Source organism: Neovison vison, chromosome 10 (genome assembly GCF_020171115.1).
Source record: "Neovison vison isolate M4711 chromosome 10, ASM_NN_V1, whole genome shotgun sequence".
In the NCBI taxonomy this organism is placed as follows: Eukaryota; Metazoa; Chordata; class Mammalia; order Carnivora; family Mustelidae; genus Neogale; species Neogale vison.
The window spans coordinates 34,988,251-35,014,576 of record NC_058100.1 but is presented as its reverse complement, the minus strand read 5'-3'; the positions used below and the strand labels follow the sequence as shown (position 1 = coordinate 35,014,576).

General features: G+C 40.4%; 1 protein-coding gene across 5 annotated transcripts in view; it reads right to left on the bottom strand.

Moving 5' to 3' along the window:
* Nucleotides 1-26,326, bottom strand: part of DNM3 (dynamin 3) — a 534,866-nt gene that overhangs the window by 141,436 nt on the left and 367,104 nt on the right. For all 5 annotated transcript variants that reach the window (XM_044266976.1, XM_044266979.1, XM_044266977.1 and 2 more), the window contains one exon: nucleotides 8,043-8,152. In XM_044266976.1, coding sequence (XP_044122911.1) covers nucleotides 8,043-8,152 — 110 coding nt within the window. The remainder of the gene's footprint in view (nucleotides 1-8,042; nucleotides 8,153-26,326) is intronic.

The window sequence follows — 26,326 nt, the reverse complement described above, 5'->3', positions numbered from 1 at the left end:
CACTCAGAAAAATACCGCGTGGCTGCCCTTCAAGCCCTGGGCCAGACACAGATCCCTGCTGGTTCCCAGAACTGACATACCTTGGACCAAATGGGCCTTAGCGTGACCTTAAAAGTGAAGGCCTGCCTGGGGAGAGCAGAGACCAGCAGAGTGAAGCCGTGATCCAGACACGCTTCTACCAGAGAAAACATGGCATTCCTAACAAAGTCAAATGGAACAAAAACCTGGAGGAACAATCCAGTCGTAGTTCAGGTCCTGCCACGAAGAAGTTTAGGGATCTTTTTAATTTAGATTTCGAAACGGATTTGGTGATGCGATGAAGGTGAGAACGAAGTATCGGCAGTCATCAGCCTGCCCAGGTATCCAGGACATGCTCTTGGAAAGCCCCGGGGCAGAGCTGGGCAATGTACCCTCATACCTGCAGTTTTTGGAGGCTAAATCAGTCTAGGTTGAAATTCTCGCTCCTCAAGCGCTGAAGTCACTGCCACTAGTAACAATTCCTTCCATTTATAAAAACCTTAGCCCTAAAACACTGTTTAGAATGGCTCAGGAATCTGGTCACCAGACTCATAAAGATCATATTAATTCACCAGGACACTGAAGGCTTTTTAAAGAAGGATGTTAAATGTATCAGTTCTCACACACCTGATGATTGGGGATTACAGGGTAACCCTTAAACTTTATAGTGGAAAGTTGAAATAGCACCGGCGTGAGCTCGTAGGACTAATGCTGCAATGCCAGCGCCGATGCCTAGCAACGTCTGGGAAGAACCGCAGCAAGGGTCCTGCTCATTTCTATGTTGGGATTTGCAAGGAGACTAAAAGCTTTCCACGGAAAACTGGTAAGACCCAAGAACAAACTGAAATACATCCCTGAGAAGTTAAAAATCTCTTCCTCGCTGCTCTTTGGGGAACAACGCCCAATCAAAACATTAAATGGAGTTCCTGTCCCCGAGTCAACATGAAAACTGTGTCATCAGAAAGAGCCCTGGGTCAGCAACATCGGGCCTGGGTTCCAGTTTTGTCTCTGTCATCAACTGCTTTTGTGACACAGGGACGGCATTTAGCTGTTATAGGTGTCAACCCTTTAACCTGTGAGGTGAGGAGGACCAGACCAGATTATCTCTAAGGTCTCCAAGAACCCTAGAAAGCCATGACATTTTACATTTACACTGGTGACAACCCCAGGGTTCACACAGGAACTCTTAGCCCCAACCCCATGCGTCTCCCATGGGTCTGGCTGAACGACTACATATTTTGATCCAAAACCCTACAGTGGAAAACAGGGCACACAAATCAAGGGACGCGTTTACAAACCCTCTTCTAAAACCTCTTCTACATCTCTTCTGAAATGGGTAAATTACTAACAGTAAAAGAAGAACTCTTCTTATCTCAGAAGAAAGAGAAAACTAGGAACGTAGGCTTAGAATCAACATAAGTGGTGAAAAGAGTATCATTTAAGTATAGCTGATATAGAATTATGCTAAGCATATGGGCTTTGGAGGGAGGCAGGTTTTTTCCTCTACACAGAATAAGAAAAGATATAAACTTGTAATGGTAGGTCCAGTTCAATAAACCCCAGGAAGAAAATAAAGTTTTCATTATTATTTCTTTTAACTAGGGCTCACTTGCCTTTGAAATTAGCTTCTTCTCACCCAGAACAGGCTGGCAACAGATTAAGTGACGTTTCCCACCCATTTGCTTTGACTAATACTATTTCCTCTTTGGGACATTCCTTTCAATCTCCCCTCCATCAATTCACAACAAGTGATTCCAACAGGAATCACTTTCCATGCTGCTAATATGACTGCCTGTGGGACGTAAGTACTAGAATAGAATACAGTCCCGTAGATCTGGTTAAATGTTACCTTACACACTAGAACCCACTTGTTTCATGTGTAATAGTCTCTCAAGTAGACGACCCTTTCTCCTTTTTAAAAAACCTCTTCATGGATTCCTAAATCTTCTGTCTTAAGATGAGTGGAAAATGAATCCTGTATGGCACTCACTGGTGATTACAAGTGAGTCTGGGAAGAACCGCAGCAAGGGTCCTGCTCATTTCTATGTTGGGATTTGCAAGTGTCATGCAAAATAAATCCGTCTTGTATTTCCTTTGGAGTACCAACACTGACGTGCACAGCCAATACTGCAGAATGACTAATAAATACTTTGGAGTATATAACAGAATAAATATTTTTTACTGAGAGAATAAACAGGAGAACAGGAAAATGACAGCTGTTTTTCTCTAATAGGTTTGTAAACCATTATGTTTGTTTTTTAAAAGATTTTATTATTTTTAAAGCAATCTCTACACCCAATATGGGGTTCAAACTCATAATCCTGCGATCAAGAGTCCCATGCTCTACTGACTGAGCCAGCCAGACACCCCAAGCATTCATGTTTGTAAACACAGAAAACCCCCAGCTTATCCTTCCAATACACTTTTTTATCATAATCTTCACTTCTGGAGGAAGTCAGGAACATAGTTTTGTGTTTCAACAATGTAACGCTGATGAAAGGCCACATCATTTTAACTAAAAGGTCAGAATAAAAAACTTAAAAACTCTTTCTTACAATAAGTCTAGGATTACTGGAAAACATTATTTTAAATGCCTAACTTCTTTCTGAAATGCAACAGATCTTTAAGAGTAAACAAACAAAGAATGTTTGTTTTGACCCTGAATGGTGTCAGTTTCAGTAACTAACTGCTTGGACTGTAGCAGCCCAAAAGAATAGGAAACAAGATCTTGGGATTTATGTGACAGTCAACTCTTCAATGGCCACATCCTCAGAAAAAGCATGGACTGAGGAAAAAAAAAAATCTGTCCACTAGCAAAGAAAGAAAACAGTTAAGTTTGTCTTGTCCTGGTCACAGATGAGGAGGGTACCAGCAAACTGGAAGACAGCACCAAAGAAAGGACCCAAAATGAGGTACAAAGAGACATATCTGTATAAGAGAGTTAAACACAGAAAAAACAGGATAAAGTGGTTGGATATGTGTCTAATAGGTACCCTGGGAAAAGCAAAAAAGAACAGAGAAGAAAGTCAAAGAAATAATAATACACAGTTTTTCATACTTTATGAAAATTATATGTCCTCAAGTTTAGGAAACACAACGAATCCCAAACAGGTGATATAAAGCAAAACACACATGAGCACATCATACTGAAACTTCAGTATATTAAAGGCAAAAGAGATATTGAAATCATCCAGTGAGAAAGTATAGATCAACTTGGAAAAAAAAAAGCAACAATTAGATGATTTCTTAAAAGCTGAAGCCAGAATACAGGAGAATAATGACTTCAAAGTTATGAGATAAAAGAACCATCCATGTAATAATTTAATATCCAGCTGAAGTATTATTCAAAAATGAGAGCAAAATAAAAACATTTTCAGGAAAACAAACACCAGACTGGGAGTTATAACCAAGTAGCGCCCCCAAGAGGATTTCTAAAAGGTGTACTTTAGTGTGGAGGAAACTGAACCAAAATCAAACAGAATGAACAAAGAAATGACAATCACGCTCATAAATCTAAGCGAACATGGTCTCTGTGAGCCAATTTGAAAACGATGGTAAGAAGGTAAAATGGAACTCAAATACTGGTAACAACAGTATGGAAATCAGGAGAGTCAGGGAGTTAAAGTGTTTCAAGGTCATTATGGAAAAAGAGTAGAGACACTAACTTCAAACTTTAAGTCAAAAATGAGTAGGTAAAAAGAATAAAAATGAGGTATATAACTTCTAAAAGAATAAAGTATATAACTACCAAAGTATGTAACAAGAAAAAAAAATTAATTGGAATTTTTAAAAGTCAGGAAAGAAGTGGGGAGGGCAGAAAACAAGTATAGAAAAGGCAGGGTAAGAGAAAGACTAAAACAGGTATTCAAATAAACTCAATAAATCAGTTCTGAAGATATAAATGGACTAAACTCACTAGCTAAAAGAAAAAGGACTCACATGGGATTAAAAACAAATCCAGATGCATGCAGTAGAAGAGAAACACTGAATAAAAATACAAAATGGTTGGGGGGCACCTCAGTGGTTCAGCTGGTTGAGCACAGAACTCCTGGTTTTGGCTCAGGTTGTGATCTCGGGGTCGTAAAATCCAGTCCCATGTCAGTCTCCACATTCAGCAGGGAGTCTGCTTAAGATTCCCTCTCTCCCTCTGCACCTCCCGCCCACTCTCTCTCTCTCAAATAGTCTTTTTTTTTTAATGGTTGATAGCAAAAAAGGTAAAAAAGCCAAGGGAATATTAACTAAAAGAAAGGTAGTATAGCCCTATTAAGGGCAGACAAAATAAGTTTTAAGGCAAAGAACACTTAGGAATAAAGAAGGTTGCCACAGAATTATAAATATATCTATCTCCAGGAAGATACAACAATTCTAAACTTGAAAAAAAATCTACTAACATAGATTGACCTCAAAATACATAAAGCAAATATCAATAATCAAGCTCAGAATCAAAAAGTGAGATTTTTAATACCCCCTGATAAAGTGAGATTCTTTATGGCTTTTATCTTCCTGCCAAAACCCCTCTCTGGAACCTAATCTAAAATGTACCATCTTTTTTATCTATTTTATTCCCAAAATTATTTTAAGTGCATAGACCCGTGCCTCGTACATATGGCTGCCTAATATAAACTCACTGTGTGAATTAATTAATATGAAAAAAGATAGTATTACAGAAACTGAGTAGTACATGGAATAAGGACAATCCAATGGACTCTCAGGGAACCCCACTTCCAAATCAACTCATTCTTCTCAAGCACCCCTGAAAATTTATGAAAATTCACCTTGTCAAGACTGTGTTCTTTGACCACAATACAATTAAGTTAGAAATCTACAACAAACAAAGAAAAGTCTATGCACCAAAAAATGCAAAACATGCTTCTAAATGACTCACAGAAGAAATCATAATGAAGATCATAAAAACAGAAGACGAAGAAAACAGAACTTAATGATAAGAAATATTATATTTCAAGACTACCTAGAGGGAAATCTATAAATGTATATGTTTATGTAAGAAAAAGAAAGGACAAAAACTGATGAGCTACACATCTAAATTAAGAAGTTAGGGGAAGGGCGCCTGGGTGGCTCAGTGGGTTAAGCCGCTGCCTTCGGCTCAGGTCATGATCTCAGGGTCCTGGGATTGAGTCCTGCATCGGGCTCTCTGCTCAGCAGGGAGCCTGCTTCCCTCTCTCTCTCTCTCTCTGTCTGCCTCTCTGCCTACTTGTGATCTCTCTCTGTCAAATAAATAAATAAAATTTTTAAAAAAAAAAAAAGAAGTTAGGGGAAAAGACCAACAAAATACAAAAAAATACAAGGAAGAAAATATTGAAGAAAAGATCAGAGATTAGTGAAATAGAAAAAAATATACACGAAAAAAGGATCAAAAAAGTCCAAAGTCTGGCAAGAAAAATTACATTAAAAAAGATAGGGTTTAATATTAGAAAAAAGGAGTCAAATTTCAGATACAGCAGGAATTTGAAAAACAGGACATTGAGAAATACTTGATACAAATATACTTAAAAATGAATAGAGTGGACAATTTCCTAGAAAAATACAATTTACCCAAAATGACCCATGATAAAAATAGAAAATCTAAGAAACCTATAATTATTAGATATATTAAATCACTAGCTAAAAGTGTATTCCCAAAACTGCTCACTAGGGCCAGCTGATTTTATGGGTGACTTCTACCAAATAATCAATTAATAGTTAATCCCTATCTTATACAAAGTATTCCAAAAAATAATAAGGACTTATTCCCACTCTAATTAAAAAGCTCAGAAATATATGAAAACCAGGCAGGGTCAGCATATATTAAAAAAAAAAAAAAAAGCACTTATGGGCCAATCTCACTTATAACCACAGATGCAAAAGTCTGAGGAAATTCTTAGTAAACGAGCCAGGAATGCATAATAAATAATACTGCATCATGACATAGTTTAATCCCAGGAGATCAGGATGGATTAACATCTGAAGGTCTATTAATCTATTTCACTACATGAACCGATTAAAGAAGAAAATTATACAATTTCTGTAGGAACAGAAAAAGCTCTTGATAAAATTCAACATTCACTCATGATTAAGAAAGAAACAGAAACCTTAGCAATGAGGAACACAAGGGGTCTTCTTTATCTAATACCGGTTACCTATCAGAAAGTACTTAATTATAAAATTATGAAATAATTCCCCTTAAAATCAAAAATAAAACAAGAATGCCCAATCGTAGTCAACATTGTACTGGAGATCCTAACCAGTATGAAAATAATGGAAAATAATCCAGATTTCCAAGGAAAGACAATGGCAAATAGGCCTATAGTTGGGACATCTTGTACTCACAGAGGTCCCTGCGAAGCGGCTGCAGAGTTCGCTACCTTCCGAGAACTCTAGGTTTCCAGAATACCTACCTAGAACTTAGAGGTCCAGAGTTATCTAATTTTGGTGTCTTTGCTCTCTAAAACACCCACAGTTGTATTTCATCCAAAAAGATACTCTACCACTGTCTGAGTTTTTAAAATTTTGGACCAAGCTCTTTTATAACCTGGACTTTTCAGGTTGACCAAGAACTCAAATCAGTGTCTTCTGCAGTAGTCACACTTTCAGCTCTGAGCCAGGCAGAAAGGCCGAGCACATCTGTGAAGACTCCTTTGGGACCTCCCAATTGCCCACTGCTTTGAGGAAAGTATGCAAACAGCGCTTAGTCTGGCCCTACTACGAGGACACACTACTGCTCTCTCCAGGAAACCTTTTTCCTCTTTATTGTCGCAGTGTTTCTCTCATAAACTATATTCGAACAATACTAAGTCTTTAAAAACTCCCATCTCGGTGTTCGGTAGGGGAATTATATTTAATTTTCTTTCCCCTTGATTCTTTAAATGATTTGCTCTTGTGGTTTTTCTGAGTATTTCTGTATAATGAGTCACTCTGAGTAGCTGACTGGGAATGTAGGAAGAAGGCTTCTTTTGCTATTTTAATTTACTGTGTGATTGACCCTGGGCCGGTCATTGAACCTAATCAAGGAACTTCATTCATTTCTAAATAAAGACAAAAGGCCTGAAGAGATGGGTTAAAATTAGCCTCTGCCACCTAATGACTCAGTCTCTTAATAACTGACTCACAGAAATTAATTAGCTTCTTCCTAGAACATTTCCATTTGGAAAAGATCTCCTTGTTATCCTCGCCTCGTGGTAACCCTCTGACGTATCTCTATGCCATCCTCTGTCACCTCTCCATTGGTTTATGTACTTTCACCACTTGACTTCAGTAAGTAACCACGGCACTCCGGGACCGGCCCCAAATTGAGTTTGATGTTGTAGGGGAGGGGCAGGAAAACAAACAAACACCAGCAACAAAACCAGGTAAGAAACACAAGTGGAAGGAAAAGTGGACTTAGACCCAGAGGTCCTGGCTCAGTTCAAAGCTTCCTGTGTCCTAACTCCAGGATCTGATCTTCCTATTGGTTAAGCTCTCTGAGCTACAGTTCTCATTTACAAAATGGTCACCAGGCTGCTCTATCTTTCGATCTCATGGGAAACTGATTTAAAAAATGAGCATTAAGCCTTGGAAAACTGTGAAGTACCACATGTTCGTATTCACATTAAGTGAATAATTCTATTTGCCAATGCAAAAGTGTCATCCTAATATATATAAGACGGTCTTGGGTCATATCCACCCATGCTGGACAGATACTATTAAAAATTATAGCAGTAATTTGTAAGTATGTACACAATAAATTCAGGACAAGGAAGACTTTAAAATAATAAAATGTACTTTGAGAATGAAAGCAGCGTGATTTGGGCGCCTGCTGGAAGAACAGGGAATAATTAATACTCGAAGATCCTTCTGAGTCTACGTTTTCATCTTTTGAAACCATAACCTATGGTGAAAGCTAAACACACAAGCTAAATGAAAGGAAAACCATTGGGTTAACAAATTTCAAGGTGGAACCAAAGGAACTCTTGTAAGTATGATCTCTAGATCACACAGAAATTCAAGTGAAAAAGTATCTGAAGACAGAAGCTGGTTCCTTTTCTTACCTTTGTTCTGTATTAAAAAGTGCAAAGATGTGCTTGCTAGACATAAAGCTCTTTTCCACATCTCGAACTTTCAGGTTGTCCAAAGGGAGCATATACTTCTTTTCTTTTTCCTGTTGAGAGAGAAAGAGAGGGAGAGAAATTGGCTTTAATAAAAGATCCTGAAGCCTGCCAATGGCAACACATCACCTGAGTTGGCCAACATTCGATTACAATATTTTGATACCATCATGCACTCTTTTGATAACAGCTACAAGGAATAAAAGCTATTTGAGAAAAGACACTCAGTGATTCTCAACACATGGGTCGGAAGGATGAGGGGAGGAAAAGTGTGGAGGAAGGAAGAAGGGCTCAACGATAGAACACATGGTCCTCTCTCCTTTCTTCCTCATGTGGGTCCCCTTAGATGTTTTAAAATGTTAGCTTGATATTAAGAATTTAGCCATCTGTTAATATTTAACAAAAATGTTCTGGTCCTAATTCAATGAGAAACGCCAGATGGATTTCATTTCATAGTTTATTTGCAGCCTAAGCAGTTTTGATAGCCAGTGCTGGCAAAAGCCCGAAACACAGGACCCCAGTCTGAAACACCCCCTATAAACCAGGAGAAAGCACAGCAAAATACTTCCTTCCTTTGGGTCTAGAATAAAATGTGGGCTCCACAGCTCAGGGGTTAGAGCACTGGTCTTGTACAATAAAATGTGGGTCCAGAAGAAAGTGATTCCACTGTTGAGCTCTTTGAGGAAAAAAAAATCCATGAGAAATAGACTGATATTAACTAGGATAAATTCTCTTCTAAAATTAATAATTCTTTAGAAAGAAATTGGAAATTGGGGGGGGGGGGTCTGCGAATGGGCCTAAACTGGTCTTAGTGCAACATACCAGATGCCAAAGAATTCTTAGAAACATTGACTATTAGGGATTGGCTCAGGGACAATATTATCATACACATACATGCCCAACAACTGTCTACTAGAGACAATCAGACACTCAGCTTAAGAAACTTAGTCAATATCTATTACCAGGAGCATTTTAGCACAGTCCCTGTTCAAAAACACCCTATGTATGGTCCCAGCCTGTGTCTCTAGTGCTGGTCCTAAGAAAAAGCAGGCCTAGACTCCGAGGAGGGAAGTACAGAGACTTAGTTAGCCATGACTTTTAATAAGCTACTATTATGTATTTCCCGTCAAAAAATGCATGCACTGTACAGACATGTTTGACATAAGCCTTTTTGTTTGGAGAGTGGAGTAGAACTCTTCGTGTGTGTGTGTGTGTGTGTGTGTGCCCTAGCCAGCTTGCGGGGACCATAGAGAGTTACTGTGCAGAGAATCACTGGCTTTGCCACTTCTTAGTCTTAAATTAATTAGAGAGAAGTTGGGTAGAGCACATCAGAATAGGGAGGCAGAGAGAGGTAGAGAGCTAAATCAGTTGGAGGAAGTTGGTTGGAGAACAAAACGGGTTGCCTGGCAGACAATGTTATCAAAGAAGCTCAAAAAAACATAAAAAAAAAAAAAAAAAAGAAATGGGAGTGAGAGAAGCCTACGAATAAGCATGAAAAAGCAAGGCACTGTAAGAAAGTTCCAGTATTTCTTGTGCAAAAATTAATAATATATTAGCAAACAAAAGGATATTCTAAATTTAAAAATGCATAATTTAAGTTAATGAAGTATCATAGTTGAGTCTAACTTGTTTGGAACACTTGTCTGACTATTTTAGGACAGAATTCGAAGAGGCAAGATCACAGATTGAATGAAAAGCTATCCAATACATAATCAAATGAAAATGCTTGAAACCCAGGGAACATTTTTTTTATTGGATGTTTTTCAATGCCCTAAATTTCAGCAGCTGGATTTTTTTAATGCACCATCCTATTCAACCTTTTGAAATGATGGATTCGCCTTTTAATGGGAAATCTGTATTTCATTGTAAAGATGGAACACAATGTCCTTGGCGTGCTTTCTATAGAAGTGCGCTCCCTTTCAAACTGCGTTCTTTAGCATATAGTGAAGACCCAGATCCAGCGAGTTTATGTCAGACATTAAATGCTGGAGAAATACACACATATGTGGACAGGGGGAACATGAAAAATGTGGTTTCATTTCCAAAGTATTAAGTGTCATTTATCCAAGGTTTTTGAGGACAAATTGCTAAATCATTTCATAATCAAGAGTTTTAAGACTGAGGAAGGGAGAAGAAAAAGCAGATTCAGGCTGACTTGTTTAATTAAAGTTGTAAGTCAAGTGGAGAATTAGAGCAATGAAGCAATCTATCATGGATATTTCTAAAATTCTTGGTGCTTTGGGGAAAGAATGATGTTCTGTTAAAGGAACATCTTGAATATGAAGTAGCTAAAATAAGCAAAAGCAATAGAGGAGGAGAAAGGATAAACAGAATTCTAATTTCCAAAATACAGTGAATCTTAGCACCAGCTTAATTGAAACATTTGCTACATAATATTTGCTAGTTCTATTAAACTGGCCAATAGTCCCCTGTCCAATATGGTTGCCACCAGCCACGGTCACTACTGAGCACTTGAAGTGTAGCTAGTTAAACTGGGATGTGCGCTAAGTATTAAATACACACCAGATTTCAAAGACTTAGCGTGAGAAAAAGAATGTACATGATCTCATTGATATTTTTATACTGATTAAATGTAAAAATGATCGTATTTGGAACATATTAGGGCAAATAAAATATTATTAAATGCAATTTCATCTGTTTATTTTTAGCGTTTTGAATATGGCTGCCAGGCAATTTAAAATGACATTAAGTGGCTCACATTAATTTTCCATTGACAGAGTTGGGACACATAGCCTCTCTTCCATCCGGTTTTTTATAACGTAGCTCTATGCCAGTGCAGGCCTTGAACTCATGGTCCCCAGATTTTAAAAAATCACACGGTCTACGTCTGAGCCAGGCAGGGGCCTCTCCGTCTATTTTTCCTCTTCTGACCTCCCTGTTTCTGCCATTAGGTGTATTTTGCATCCCCCCAGTCAGCCAGTCTGAAACCCCACTGTCACTTCTAGGGTATTGTTTTCCTTCACCCCCTTTCTTCCATCAAGACTCCGGTGCGTTCTGGTGGAAGCATTACTCAGAGCTCCCGTTGTCCGACATTCCCACCCCATTAGCCCAGGCCTCTGGCATCTCACGTAGCTACAAAGGGCCTCCTAGCTCATCTTTTTGCTTTCTAATTCCTTGAACATCACCAAGGAGGGGCAAATTTCTAAAACTACTCTGTCGAATCCATGACGGCCCTTCCAAATTTCCATAGCTCTCCCTTATTTCTGGAAGAAAATCCGTGAAATTCCTTCATGCGACGTGTCACTTCCGTCCCATGAAACACCTACAAATTGGCCCAATTCTGGTGGGTCAGTATCTTTGCCTCTTTCATAAAAAGTCTCCATTTCAACCAAATGCAACTTTTCCCATCTTGAGATACCCTTTTGGCTTCTCCCTACCACATGAGTTTATTATTTACAGTCAAGTTCAAGTTTTACCTTCTGTGCAAAAAGTGTTCCCAAGTTTATGAATCTATCCATGTCTTTGTCACCCCCGTCTCTCTCTCTCCTTTCAATTCATACAATAGGTATTGTTCATTCCATTCATTTTGAATGACATGTTCCATGATGCATCCTCACCTTATACAATGTGCCCGTAGTGCACAACACTACACAATGTGCAGGAAGGTTGTTCATTTGGAATTCAGAACGTTCAGTCAATTCTGTTGTTCAGGTCGGTTACATTTGCAAAGAAAACTAAAAAGTAGAAAATGCTTTTGTAGCATTTATAAATAAATAAGATATAATCTGATATTTTATTTTTTAAATTTAATTGTTTTTTCAGTGTTCCAAAATTCATTGTTTATGCACCACACCCAGGGCTCCACGAAAGATGTAGACATTTTGGAGAAAGCTCTTGCAAAATTTTAGAGGAAGGTTTTTTTTTCATGGAGATTCAGAAAGAAACCTCTGCATATTTTCAAAAGCTTTAGAAACTGATGTCACTAATTCAACATTTTTTTTTTTTTCATTTTTAAACATGATACCTTTCCTCTCCTCAATACAACATGGTTACTAGCACTTTCTGTAGGGGAGGCATGCAAGGGCTCTTTGTTCCAAGAGAAAAGGGACATGAGAGAGTTTGTATTCTTTCCTTCCAGGGACTGGACAAGTATTAGAAGAAAGAGGGGAAATAAGATGGGCCCCCCAAAGGATCCATTAAATGTGTGAAAGGATGTTATCTGAGGGAAGTACCTGAACTCTGAGTAGCAAAAGGCAGATGAATCAAGGTAGAGGGAGGTGGTAATTATATGCTACAGGATGTGTTCAGTGATCTTGTAAGCAAACAAAAGGATCGATGAACGACAGATGTGAGGTCCACAAGTGACCAATGATGGTTTCTAGCTGGCAGGGCACCATCAGCAGAACTTGGTTGCAGGAAGGAGCTACAGTGGGTATGAAGAGAGGTTGTGTATGTGGACAGGAATAGCTCCTGCATATGCAAAGGACTGGAAAGTCTTTACATACCTGGTGATTTATACGTAGGGAGTTTCAAACTTGGGGAATGTTTGAGTGTCCTTGGTTTGGGGACTACCTTGAATCTGATTTGTATATACATTTTCTCACCAAAAAGGCAGCAAAATATTCAAGGTTGAAACAAGTTCTTCATTTCTATATATTATAATGCCTAACATAGTGTGGGTCATTGAAATTTATATACCATATTATAAATATTTGTTGAATTAATTTGAAAATGATAACCAAAGCCAAATATTGAGTAGGATATTTGACAGTCATATACATTTGAGAATCAAAAAAACTCTGTAAGAAAGAAAGAAAAAAAAAGTCTCTAAAAGATGCTTAATGGATTGGCACAGATTTTGATCATGAAATCTTCACAATGTTTAGATTGACTGTCATGGATATTTCTCTCTGCTTCTGTTTCTATGGCTTCTACTTGCTAGGAACGTCTTCTTCCCTCCAAGAAGGCACATACTAACGGCCTTGACATATATGTCAAGTACCACCTACACCATAAGGGGTTTTGATTACAGCATGTCATATATGTGTTTTTATTTTTTTTTTAAAGACTTTTATTTATTTATTTATTTTAGAGAGAGAGTGTCCTAGCAGGAGCCGCAGAGGGATAATAGGAGAGAATCTGAAGCAGACTCTGCCCTGAGCAGGAAGCCCGACGCAGAGGCTCAATCCCACGACCATGGGACCACAGCCTGAGCTGAAACCAAGATTTGGACACTCAACTAACTGTACCACCTGGGCGCGCCATATAGATCTTTTTTATGTGCTATTACATTTCCGTGGTCTTTATCCTAGGCTAGGTAGGGTGGCATTTCTTATTTATGCTCAGCTTGCCTCTTCAAATGAATTGGAAGCTCTTTGAGGGCAAGGTGTGCGTTAGAATTCTTCTGTGTTCACATGTACCAGTTCATGTACAGATGTATACGTCCAGAAACTGTTTAATACGCATTTGACTGTAAATGATGCAGCAGAAATAAAATCCCTACAGAAATAAAATCCCAACAGGATGGAATTTTACCACTATGTCATACTTACTCCATTTTACTACTGGGTCTACCTATCTCCTACCTATTTCCATAGATATAATGAGTATGTCTATACTATTATCCTAAAAATTAAGCAGGAGTGATATAAAATCTTATTTTAACGACTGAAAGACTGATTCTGAATGAATTTACAGCTTTCTGGTAGTATCCTATTAGGTGGAATTTTACTAACCAAAACCATATACTTGATTTTATTAATACAAATCTCATGGCTTAAACACATGCCTGCACAGTAATATTTCAATATACCTCAAAGCAATACAAAAACCTAAACCAAGAAATACATTGTTCTGACGAGGTAAGAATAGATGTAAATTTAAAAACAAAACAGAACACAAGAGGAGAGCATAAGAAATTAGAAAGAATGAAGAAAAATGTATGAAAAAGTCAGCAATGGCACCAAATATATTTTTGAAATACATAACAATGGCACCAAATTCATTTCATAAGATTGTGATACTATTTCTCAGGCTAATAAATAATCAGAATAGAATGAGGTTTCATGACAGATTAACAGAATATTCCCTACTGCTGAGACTAGCTGAACTTTACTAGAGCAAAGACTCCCAGTTGTGATCACTCCCCTTCTCGTACTCACAGAATGATACCCATGTTTATTCTCCATAACTACGTTGGTCATACTGTCTACTTCTTATTTGTTAAATGTCTCTTCTCCAATGGAGAAACTGACATATCGGCCCTCTCAGTGCCACACCCCCCTGCTAGCAACGAACGGAACATTCCTATGACCCAAGCAGACAGCAGTGTGTGCAAGCCACATGGACGGCACCATTGCACCAGCCAAAGGAGGACACAGACTGCGCCACCAAGAACCTGGTCCAAAAACAGGGCAGTAGCCCATAGATGAGTCCAAGTTGAAAATTAATCCCCCTCATCCAGGGACTGTAAATGTTTTTGCAGAACCCTGGAAACTCATGAGATACCTTGGGATTCTTTTGCTATTATAATTTGCTTGTTACTCAAGAGATAATAATGCTGATCAATATTTTTCCTGAGAAAGTTTTCTTTTTTCCTTGACACACTGTGGTCAGAATGTTTGTGAACAGGGAAACCAGAGACATTACCCTGGGTTTTGGGGTAGGTACCTCGGCCAGGAAAAACGTGATGCTCTAATAAATTGATGCTAGTCTTCCATCCTTTGAGGAACCGACACAGAGTTACGCCAGCACACACTTTCATCATGCTCCTCAACCCCCTCCATTCTTCAAAATGACCCTGTCCTGACATTCAGAGTAAATCCAAATTCCTCGACATACCCCCTGTGCCAAGCACAGGACTCCCACTTTCCAGGAAAGTCAACACATTTTTATTTTCCACACAGAACACATTTAACCGTATCTTCTTGTCTTTGTCTATACTAATTTTTTCCCACCAGAAATACCACTGCCTATTTGCTACTCTGCTTCTCTTCAACTCAGAGCCCCTGCAAATGAAGACTCCGTGTAGTTTAGACTTAATGCACATTTTTTTTCCTTAAAGTATCACAGGTCTCATTTTTCTGTCTTCTCTTCTGTCTCCATAACACTTGCAGACTTCTTATTTTTACGTTGGAGGATGCTTTAAAAAAATTCCGACACCGAAACTCATTACATTGGGAAGATTAAAAAGTGAGGCTCCCCTAATTGGGGCAGGAGCGGGGCGATGAGAAAACCTGCCCACAGACTCATCTTTTTGCTCAGATGTTGCATCTAAGAAATGCAGCTGGAACACCGAAGGGCTCTGGTACACAGGCCTGGATTTCCAGATCCTTCTCTGGAGTCTGGTCCACCTGCCAGCCTCGTTCTCCGGTGCCCAGGCTCTGCCCTCCCCTGGCCTGCCAGGAACCTGATGGGCCTCACTCTCTAGGTCTCCTACACCGAGCAGCTCCATCCAGCTCCCTGCAATTTCTAACCAAGCAAACCGGTATCTCCCGATCCATGGATGGGATTCTGGTTCAAACCAGCCTTGTCACACCATCTCGCCTAGCTGGGCACTCTGATGCCACCTCTGCCATTTCCAGAATGTCTCTCACCCCAGTTCGATACCTTGACAGAAATGCTATGCTTGGCTTACTCTCATCTTATCTCTAAGTGGCTGAGGATTTCACCAAAGTGTGTGTACGCTCTGCCTTTTCAACCACAACGTATACTCCTAGGGAAAGAACAGATCTGCTGCTATTATTACTATTATTGTTGTTGTTAATCCTCCTATGTATCTTGCTCCTCTGCTACTGTGTAACTATGTCCTGACTTCCGGATCAAGGCATAAACTCTTGGAGGGAAGCAACTGTTTCCTTCTTAGTTTTAGCTGCATAGTTGACACTCATCAAACACGTGTTGGATGAACATATGATCGAGTCCCCGCGTGGGCTGGCATAGTGCTTTGCTTAGATTAAGGACTCAGAGATGATGAGTGACTTAGAAAATAATCAAAATATCAAAGAAAAGAGAAAGGCCATAAAAATATTGAGAATACCAGAATACTAGAGACACATGCTGTTGAAAACTAAAATCTGGTGTTTATTGCTATTAAGAAGTTATAACTATAGAGATGTACAAGGATAAAACTCATAATACAAACTGTCCATCTTTTCATTTAAGCTTAATTCCTTGCTTTAATCAGAATTACATCTTGAGTAGTAAACAGCATCTGTGAGCCAGGACGCTGCTAGTAAAAAGTACTTCTTTATATTTTTCATCTTGGGCACTGAAGAAACTGCCCATGTGTAGGCTTGCTGGGCTGTCATAGTAGGTCCAAGAGAGCTCTGTGGCTTATATGCCATTGGCTTCCTGTCTGCCGCCTCTGCACACACTCAGATCCTTAAATGGAGCTACTGGCTGGCACATCCCCACTGGGTAAGGGGGAGACAGCAGTGCTTGCCATTACCCAACTCGAGACCTTATTCTTTTCCTGGCTCCTTCCCTCTCGTCATAGTCTGGTTCAATTTCCACCTCCTCCAGGAAGCCTGCCTGGCCATTAAGAGCCCACTGGAGGGCTCCCTCCTCCATTCTCTTTGCATTCTTAGCCTGTACCACTTCTTTTGTTTGTTGGCTTGGCGCTTAGTATATATTGTATTTCCAGGTACCTCTAATACCCTCAAAATGTGGGCACTCCTCTCCTTCCAAAAAAAGGACTTTGTAATTTTAAAGTGAGAAAATTAAAGACTTTATTCTCAAATTTTTATATTTAATCTCTATGTTAATTCTTACATTTAAAGAAATATTCATGAATATTTATACACACAAGATTGAAAATGTCCTAGACCGAAAATGGTAAGCATACTAAAGGATAAATTCAAAGGACTTTCGGCTAAGCATGACAGACTGACCACAACTCTTCTCCCTCCCCAAAACCATTATGATGAGAGTAAAAGACTAAAAATCTATTGACCCACAAGGGTAAAGAAAACGGAAGGGGAGGAAACAGTAGACAAGAAATTTCCAGAAAGCTTTGGGAAAGAGAAGGCAGAGGAGTATTCATTGACTTAGCACAGAAAGGAGTTATTCTCCCCAAATTCCTACAGGGGGAGAGAATGGAGGAGAAGCCACCCCAGCGGGGCCCTGTCCTGTTCCTTGGAGGCACCTGATACCCTATGTGAGGGGACAGTTTTGGGGCTGAGACAGCAAGATGGGATATACAGAAATACACAGAACTAATGACACGGGGTTAGCCCCTCAATACACAGCAGCACATTCCTACCCCTAGAAGGAGAGAAGAGGCTTTCTCTAGAGAGAAAATTTCACTAGAGAAGTTTTTGGGACCAGAGATAGCAGGCAGAGTGAACAGCAAAAGTGGAATTAAAAACTTGAGAACTTAGTGAAAGTCTTCAGGTTGAAATGTCCTTCCTTCCCTTTCCCTGCTCTACCCCAGAGTACCAGCAGCCAGATGCGTTTCTCTGCCTCCAGCAAGCAGGACTGTCAGACTCTTCTCAGGGGAGGTAAGGAGTTTCAGAGAAAATGCTCCATATTCTAACATTTCAATGAAAAGAGTCGCTTGCTATCTGATCACCTTATAGAGAGATCCTATATTCTGCAAGCCTCACCCATGCACAGAGTTTCCACAGAATCCGAATAGATTAGACGCATCACAGCTATTAAGTGGACTCTGAGGATGGGCTGTCAACGCCTCTTCCAAACTCCTTGTAACGTTTGAGCTCAATTCAAAACTCTCCCTTCCCAACCTTGCTCTCGTGGCTGGGGCTCCAGATGACGTAGAGTTCCAGCCAATCTGGTATATCCCTATCCATGCCAGGCTGGGACTCAGAAGGGAGTCACGCCGGGGAGTTACAGAGAACGTGGCACCTGCTTCATCGGCCCTCAGCGTGGCAGAGGTGGGACGGCTCTGGACCCCGAGGCTGGGGTGAGGCTGGGGTGAGGGCTTCCCGACTATGTGGCCTCCCATGGGGCGGGGGCAGCAGCTCCCTGGCAACCCCAGCTCCGAACTCCAGATTGGAGAACCAGTCCGGGAAAGTCAGCCCGATTTTGCCCTCCCAACGGTTCTTTGAGCAACTTATCTCCCTTAATAAATATTTTTCTACTGAAAACAGCCAGAGTAGATGCTGTGGTTGGACCATTAAGAAATCTGAACATATGGTATCTGCACCTAGGCATTTCAGACAATTGTGTTTTAGAAAAAAATGAATAGTCAGTAGAGCACAACAGCATTTCCCAACAATACATGATTTTTAAAAAATGAACTGATTATTAGCTTGTGTGTGTATGAGAGAGAGAAGGAGGGAGTGGGAAGGAGATGGTTTATACAGCTATGAATTTCCAGGACTTTTCACTCAAAGAGTCTTTAGCCAGGAAAAAAATTCTATACATGAGAAATGTTAAAAGGGTAGGTAAAAAGGGTAGAATTTGAGCAGCTCTGCAAGAAACAAAATAGGGCAACAGATGTGAATCAAACACGAAATTCCAGTGTCATACACGTTCTTAGACCATAATAAGTTACCTCTGTAATAGCCGTGTACTTCGTGGGTTAAATTTTTTCTACTAGTAAAGCAAAGTACAGGGACTTTGTGTTTTATACTTTTGCAGTTACTAGGAAGGAAAAAATTTACTCAGCACGGCAAAACATACTGTAAGCACTTTAAAATGAACTTATTTCAAATGCTTAGTGGTCTCATTTCTTCATTCCTCTCTGTTCCAAGGCAACACAACTTATATTTTTAAAAAAGAGAACCTTTCAAGTTTGGAATAGTGACTGGTTTACTCAAAAAGGTATGTGATAGGATACAGATTTCTGGTAGCAATATCCGTCAACTCTGACTTCAGCTACACATTAAATTACGAAGTGAATTTAAAAGGCTCCACAAACTCTGAAATTATGCTTACTTTGTTAACAGCTTTCAAGAGCAGATTAATCATACGGAATTCTACATGGATAGCCCTTTGAGTATACTTGTGTTAAATAAAAAGCGTTATTTTGGCTAAGTATACCATTCATTCGTAAAAGTTCAACTCAATAAAAGTACCTTGTTTACAAATGCAGCATAATTTTTACCTCTCTGAGAAAATGGGGGTCAGGAAGGCATGTACAAATAAAATCCTCTGACAATTCCCAGAACTTAGTAGATGAATGGTTCAAATTCTACCCCCATCATTTGTCACCGAGCTACAAGTGAAAACCAAAGCTTAATTTCCCCCTCTCTCCCCTATCATTTCAACAAAGAAACACTCAAAAAGAGGCGGCACTGTGGAGAAAAGCAACAGGACTGAGCATTCAGCCCGATCCGTGAGCTTTTGCACAAGCCTCTGCATGGACTGGGAAGCTACCCACCCCCACCACAAACAGGAACATCATTCCGCAGGGTCCTTGTTGAGACCAAACAAAGCATTTGCAAAGGAGAGCTGAGTACCCTGCCCTTTGTAGCCCTTCTCCCTGCGATCCAGGGAATGTGGATTCTAGACAGATCAGGGAAAAGGGGGCCCCTTCATGCACCTCTGCGTTGCAGCCCTGGACTTCAGATGACATTTGGCTGAATTGCTCCACGCGCAGCTGGTGGTCTGCAGACCGTTACTGGCTCACATACATGTTCACACAAAAACAGGGTTTTGGATAAGAGGAAAGAACTGGAATAGTTCTTCTCCATCAGTCCCAATCCTGTGTGCTGCCTGCTCTCTGAGGAAAGGGTGAAAAAGAAGAAAAGAACATAGGGAAGGAGAAAGGAGAAGGCAGAGGAAGAGAAGAAGGATGAGCCAAGTGACTGATTTATAAGGGGGAGGGCACTACAGCCGCCCAAGCTAAAGTGCTCTCTGCTTTCACTTCCTGCTCAGTGGCCCTATGCCTGCCCCCTAGAGACAAAGGCCACCAGGAGAAACTCCCAGCAGAGGCAGTATGGTGAGGGGAAAGGACACCTACTTCGGGGCTTAAGACACGGCCTCCCATGTGAGCTCTGACACTAGCGAGGTGAACCTAGTTGAGTTCCTTTATTTCTCTAGACCTCATCTCTGTATGAGGTGAAAATTCATGCCTCATGGGAGGTACGTGGATTAAAAGAGATTATGTGCATAACATACTAAATGAGAGCAGGCTAGTCAGGGACTCTTGATACATGTTTTTTTACTTTTCCTCGGGGAAAACCTTTTTTCACCATCCACGTCTTACCCATAACCACAGTAAGGTGTTCTCTCTTCAGCATAGTGGTAACGGGCTGCTCTTACACTTGTGAACTACAGAACTGGGAGGGGAACATCAGAAGTTAATGACCTGTGCACCAGATAAACACATATTAAACATGAACAATATCAGGCCAGGAGGGTGGCAAGCAATGAAACAATATAAACAACTTTAAACTGTGGTTTCCTATTCAAGAGAGACTTGTAAGAATTCCAGAATTGTGGAACTGTGTCGATAGCCATGGAAAGAAAGAGGAGACGGGGCTGTAGGCTAAGAGGTGATATTAATTCCTGTCCTTCATTCCCACAGTGGACTGCACGGAAGACATCAGGAAAAGTCTTTGAGGGGAGATGCAAGTTTTCAGAGAAATACACAAATGAAAATTCCATAATTAAAGAATCGTCTACTTTTTGTTACAGATATGTTTTTACACTTTTAAAAAATAAGCAAGAGTTTCAAGACTGGCTAAAAAAACCTAAAAGGCAGGGAAGGTTTGTTTTCTTTCTCCAAACCTTTTCCATCCGGGCAGTTTCGCTTTTCTGCTGGCTCCACACCAAGACGGCCTTGAGTTGGCGGCTTTTGCTGCTGCCTAGTTTGCAAGTTTCTCCCTCCGCAGCATCCAAGGAAAGCTCCCATCTCACTCCATCTGTCTTGTGTTACCAACTGGATTTTAAAAACCAAGAAGGGGGACTCTGTTTACCTCTTCAGATCCCTGATACTGGTGAGCACTTAATATATGATGGTTTAGGGTACCAAATTCACCTATAATGTTCATTCCGCTAGGCTTTGTTTCATGCAAAATTACATTTATAATAAATTGTCAGCAAGGGAATCAACTGCTGTTAGTTATTCTCCTCAGATGCAAGAAAACTTGCAACTCCCCTCAAAATATACTTGCATTGAAATCAGCTCCTTCGACCCTTCTGCCGGAATTGACAGAGGCATCCTAGTGCTTTAGCAGATGGGGAGGGGTGAGATCCTTAGGATGTCCTTAAATCATCCAGTAGTTAGCGGTCTAGTCCAAGGCTGGACTTGAAAACTTTCACTGCTTCTCTGAGTCTTCAAGCTCTAAGTTTAGGATGGTGCTTCTCCAGATGTAGCTCCCTTATCCCTAGAGTTTCTAAGATCTTATGAGAATTCAAAAGAAATTTTGTGTTGGTACTTAATAAAATTAATATAAGGGATTTTCTGAATGGACTAGGGAACCAATTTATAAGTAAGCACCGGCAGTCAATTTTAGTGCCCGTGTTTGTGTTTGCACTGAGCAGCAGTACTCTGTTCCCAGTGTACTGATAAAGAAAAGAGCAGAGACATCCATGCATCAGTTACGGACTTTCCTCCAACGACATCACAGTGCCCCGGGTGGGCAGAGATCTCATCCCAATAGGATGGCAGGACGGTGGTGAGGTCATACAGCACAGGTCAGCGCGGATGTGCCAATCTCAAAAGACCCTATGCCTGGAAGCCAAAATACATTCCTACTGACTAGCTAATTACGTTTCCTAAAAGGACATCATCTCTCACATTAATGTTGCTTATCAGGGGAAGTTCCTTGGTAACGCGAATTTGTTTGACATGATTTTTTTTTTTTTTAAGTAGAATGACAAGTATGGCGTGCTAATGTCTTTGTAGATATGCTACATACATTTTCTGTTACATATTTAAATAATGTTATGAATTCAAACAGTTGTGCCTATGCTCACAATTGACGAGGATTCTTTTCCTTTAAAAGCTGTTTGCATATTATCCAAGTTTGAAAAACACTGATTTAGGAAAAGTATATTTGGAGTTCTCTTGAAAGGGCTGACGTCGTCAAAATAGGTACAAACAAATGACCTTGACTTACAAATGATTTGGAGCTGAGCTTAGAAATTGCTTCGATTTCTAATTGCCCTCAGCAAGGCTAGGAGAAAAAATGCAGGTCTGGCCCTCAGAAGCCGGGAGGCCCAGCCACGGCTGGAGCATATATTGAGGGTCCTTGGGGGGGACTGTTTTCCTGCTCTGTGCTTCAGTTTCAACACATGTAAAGCAGGGATAAGAATAGCCAAACTCAATCCTTCAATTGAAAAATGAAAACAAATAAACTTAACTTTAGGGGAATAAAGAGGTAATAGATGCAAAAGCAGTTTCATTTTTTGAGAAAAAGAAGGTACTGTTTAAGGGAGGAACTCTTGAAAATATCCCAACAATATGTGTGTAATTCATACTGACATGTATAATTGAACCTATGTTTAATTTTTGCTGCAAATTATCTGCTTCCTTTAAGAAGCCGGGGTGGTAAAATGCTGAGTTGTGTGGTTCAAAATAGAGCTGTGGAAGCACTAGGGACACCTGGGATAAGACAGTAAATTTAGACCCTTAACAAAAGCAGAATGAGTGAAACAAAGAAGGGAGAGCTGCAGGGAAAGGTTGTGCCAACAGTGAGAAAAGATCCCATGAAGCTGGTGGAAAATAATAGCAAGGAAGTAAGGGTAAGAGAGATTTTCACACCCATTCCTCCCTAAGGACATAGAAAGTGCTTAATATAGACAGGGCCCAGTGAAGCCCTCAGTGGTTTTTCAGCTAGGACCCGGAGGGATTCAAATAAACTACATACACAGAAATACCGAGTTTTATCCCACTTTAGATGACTGAGTCCATACTCTCCTCTTTCCCCTCCCTTCCCCTCCTTTTTTTATATTCCTTAAGGTTAAAACCTTACAATTAAATCTAATCAATTCCTTTTTCATAATTTAGAATAATCACATTTCAGTATGAAAATCTTAATGGTTATTAAAATAGAACTAGAACGGTGAGAACCAAGCTAGCTTTCCAGGAGTGCCAGCCTCCCCCGCTCCCAACCTCGGTTCCTTGAGTATCACAGAAACGACGTAAAACACAGTACTTTGTAGATTCCTCAGGAAGGCCTTCCTTGATATCAGGAGTGATATGTATCATCTAGGAGCTCACCTGGCCACCCTGGAGTGTGAATTAGGGAGGACCAGGAGCAGGAGCAGGAACCCAACAGAAGACTAAGGCAGCGGTGCAGGAAAGAGACAGTGGTCATTCCAATGAGGATGGGAGTTGAGGGGAGAAGTGACTAGGCTTGGGAACAGGTTTTGGAGGCGAGCAGTGGTTGGCAAACTACAGATCCAAAGGCTAACTCTGGCCTTAGCTTATGTTTGTATGGCCCCAATAGCTAAAATTAGTTTTTACTGATTAAAATGGTGATGAGAAAAGAAAGAGAAGAGTAAATGAAACACATCATATATGGCCCCAGAGAGTCTCAACTATGCAGTATCCAAGGACTTTAACAAGTCCTTGGAGCAGAGTCAGCAGACCCTGAAATCAAATTGGCTGGAGGGAGGGATGAAGGCAAGAGAAGAATGAAGGAAAGCACCCGTGATTTTAGCTCAAGCGGCCGTGTGACGGACATGCCCTGTCCATGTCAGCCCATCACACCCTCGTGGTACCTCCGCCTTATCTCATTCACGTCTTTGTTGTTGTTGTTGTACTTCTTTTATTATCAGTTTACTGATATGTCTGTCTCCCTTCCTTGGCAGTGAATTCCTTCAGTAACTCTAATTTTTCTCAATATTTACGACACCCAATTAGTGCAAGTCACATGCCTCATAACTATTGGATAATTGAACTAATGATACATTAAATTCATTTTCAGTGGCAGTGATAACATCAACTTCTTAATAAATACAGAATTATAATCACCTTTTTTGTGTGTGTAAGAATTTACAAACCATTTTTGCAACCCACCTGTTCCTCACTACAACCCGATATATTGATATGATAGTGCAATTCTAACTACCCTTTATAAGAAATTATATTTTACGTGGGTTTACTTATATGTAAAATTTTAGGAACTATAAGTATTTTTTTAATGTGAGTTGAAATCCATCCCTTTGAGGGAATGATTAGAAAAAGGACAGAATGGGGGCACCTCAGTGGCTCGGTTGGTTAAGTTCCAATTCTTGGTTTTGGCCTCCTGAGAGTCCAGAATTAGGCTCAGTACTCAGCAGGGAGTCTGCTTGAAGATGGTCTTCCTCTGTCCCAACCCCCAACTCACAAGTGTATGCGTGCTCTCTCTTGAAAATAAATAAATCTTTTTTTTTTTTTTTTTTTTTAAAAAGAGAAAGGAGAGAATAAAAAGACAAACTTGGCAGTGGAGCATTATGAGAAGTCAGAAAGAGAGAAAGAAATCTGGGTACTGCAACAATGACTGGGGCCGTTGAACTGCGCATGAGGGGGCTGGCGAGGAACAAAAGGAATCAGAGGTGGGCTTTCACATTGTGAATTTAACCGTAGTGCCTGTTACTAAGATAAAGAAGACTATGGACATAAAGGTTGAGTTCTGTCTTGGAAAGTTATATCTGAGATGCCAATGAGACATTTAGGCATGTATGTCTATAAGGCCATTGGATACCCAAGTTTACAGGTCAGAGTTGGAGATACAGTGGTGGTAGAGAAGCACAGCATGCCGATGGTATTCAAAGCCAAAAGACTAGAGGAGTCCAGCTACAGAGTATAGTGTAGACAGAGAAGAGGAGAAGCCCCAGGCCACTCCAACATGTAGAGGTAGAAGAAGAGAGAGAGAAAACCAATAAAGACTATGTTAGAAGAACTCTGAGGAGGAAAAAGAAAAAAAAAAAAACAGGAAAAGAAGGGAAAAGTGTGCCCTAAAATAGAGGAGAGGTCAGATATATCTACTACTTCTAAGCAATACAGTACAATGCATCGCATGTGTCCAGGCAGAGGAAACTGATTACCGCCAGAAGCACTGTTTTGGAGGAGGCTGAGAACAGAGCCTGCCAGAAGTCGGTTAAAGAGACGATGAGGAAGTACTACAGACATGTCAAGGACACATATTCCCATGGAACATTTAACCCTCAAGATGTAATAAGAGAGAAACTGGACTGAGAAAGTAACATCCACTGAAAAGAACATTCAAACTTTGTTAAAACACACAGTTAGCACTTGTATTTTCCCCACTTTCCAAACAGCACGCGTCCAATAGGACAGTGGGGGTGAAGTCGTTAAACGAAGGGTCCTTTCATGGAGTCAGTACAGCAGAGGGGTCCCATGCAAGCAAGCAGTTTCCTGAAACAACACACCATGCGCTCCTGCTGTGGAGGGGAAAACAGGCTATAATTCCTCTTTTTTAATGGAAGTACAGCGGACACACAATGTCACTTTAGCGTCAGGGGCACAACGTCGTGATTCGACCGCTTTACCTCATGCTGTGCTCACTGGAAGCATCGCTGCCATCTGTCCCTACACAGCATTATTACCACACTAGGGAGTCTATTCTCTGTAGTGGGGACAGTAATGTAATAGACCTCCACAGGCATGTTATCACATGCACAGTTTTGTCTAACAAACAAAAACTGTTTTTGTGGGGGGGGGGGTTGTATCCCATTCAAGAGCTTTGTTCCCAGCAGAAAATCTGGCTCCTTGTCACGTGGAGCAGAGCTCAGCAAACCCAGTACTGTCAGAACGAGAGCAGCCAAGAAACATCCCGATACGGCAGAGCCATCAGCAGGGTGACAGGTTAAACAGGATCGCAGATCTGACTCACCCAGTGAACGAATTAAAGAACAAAACAGAACTCTAATAGCACTAGAGAGGGACCTTTGAACAGGGCAAAGGCATGGAAAAGAATTCTCTGTGTAAGAGTAGGATGACCTAGCACAGACCAGTACAGGAAAAGGTACGTACACGGAAGAATCAGCCAACTTGGACAATGAAAGAAGCACTCTCCTTCCTAGTTTCTTACACAAGAACTCAAGCACACACGCTGGTGTGTGTAAATGCCATTACCCTCTACTGTAACGTACATACATACCTGTGTCATAGAAAAGGATGTATTTCTTACTCTGTACCACGCACTCAATCATCCATCTCCCCTCATATTTCCATTAATCACTTGAGTTTTAAAATTTCAAAAGCTATTGCTAGAGTTAGAACTCATGGGGTAGGCCTAACCTCATTATGACTGTCAACATATTCGTACATGGAGTCAACAAAAGAGTTAACAATCATACCTTCATACCTCACAGAAAATCTGCTCTAGGTGGACATAGTTCTAAGT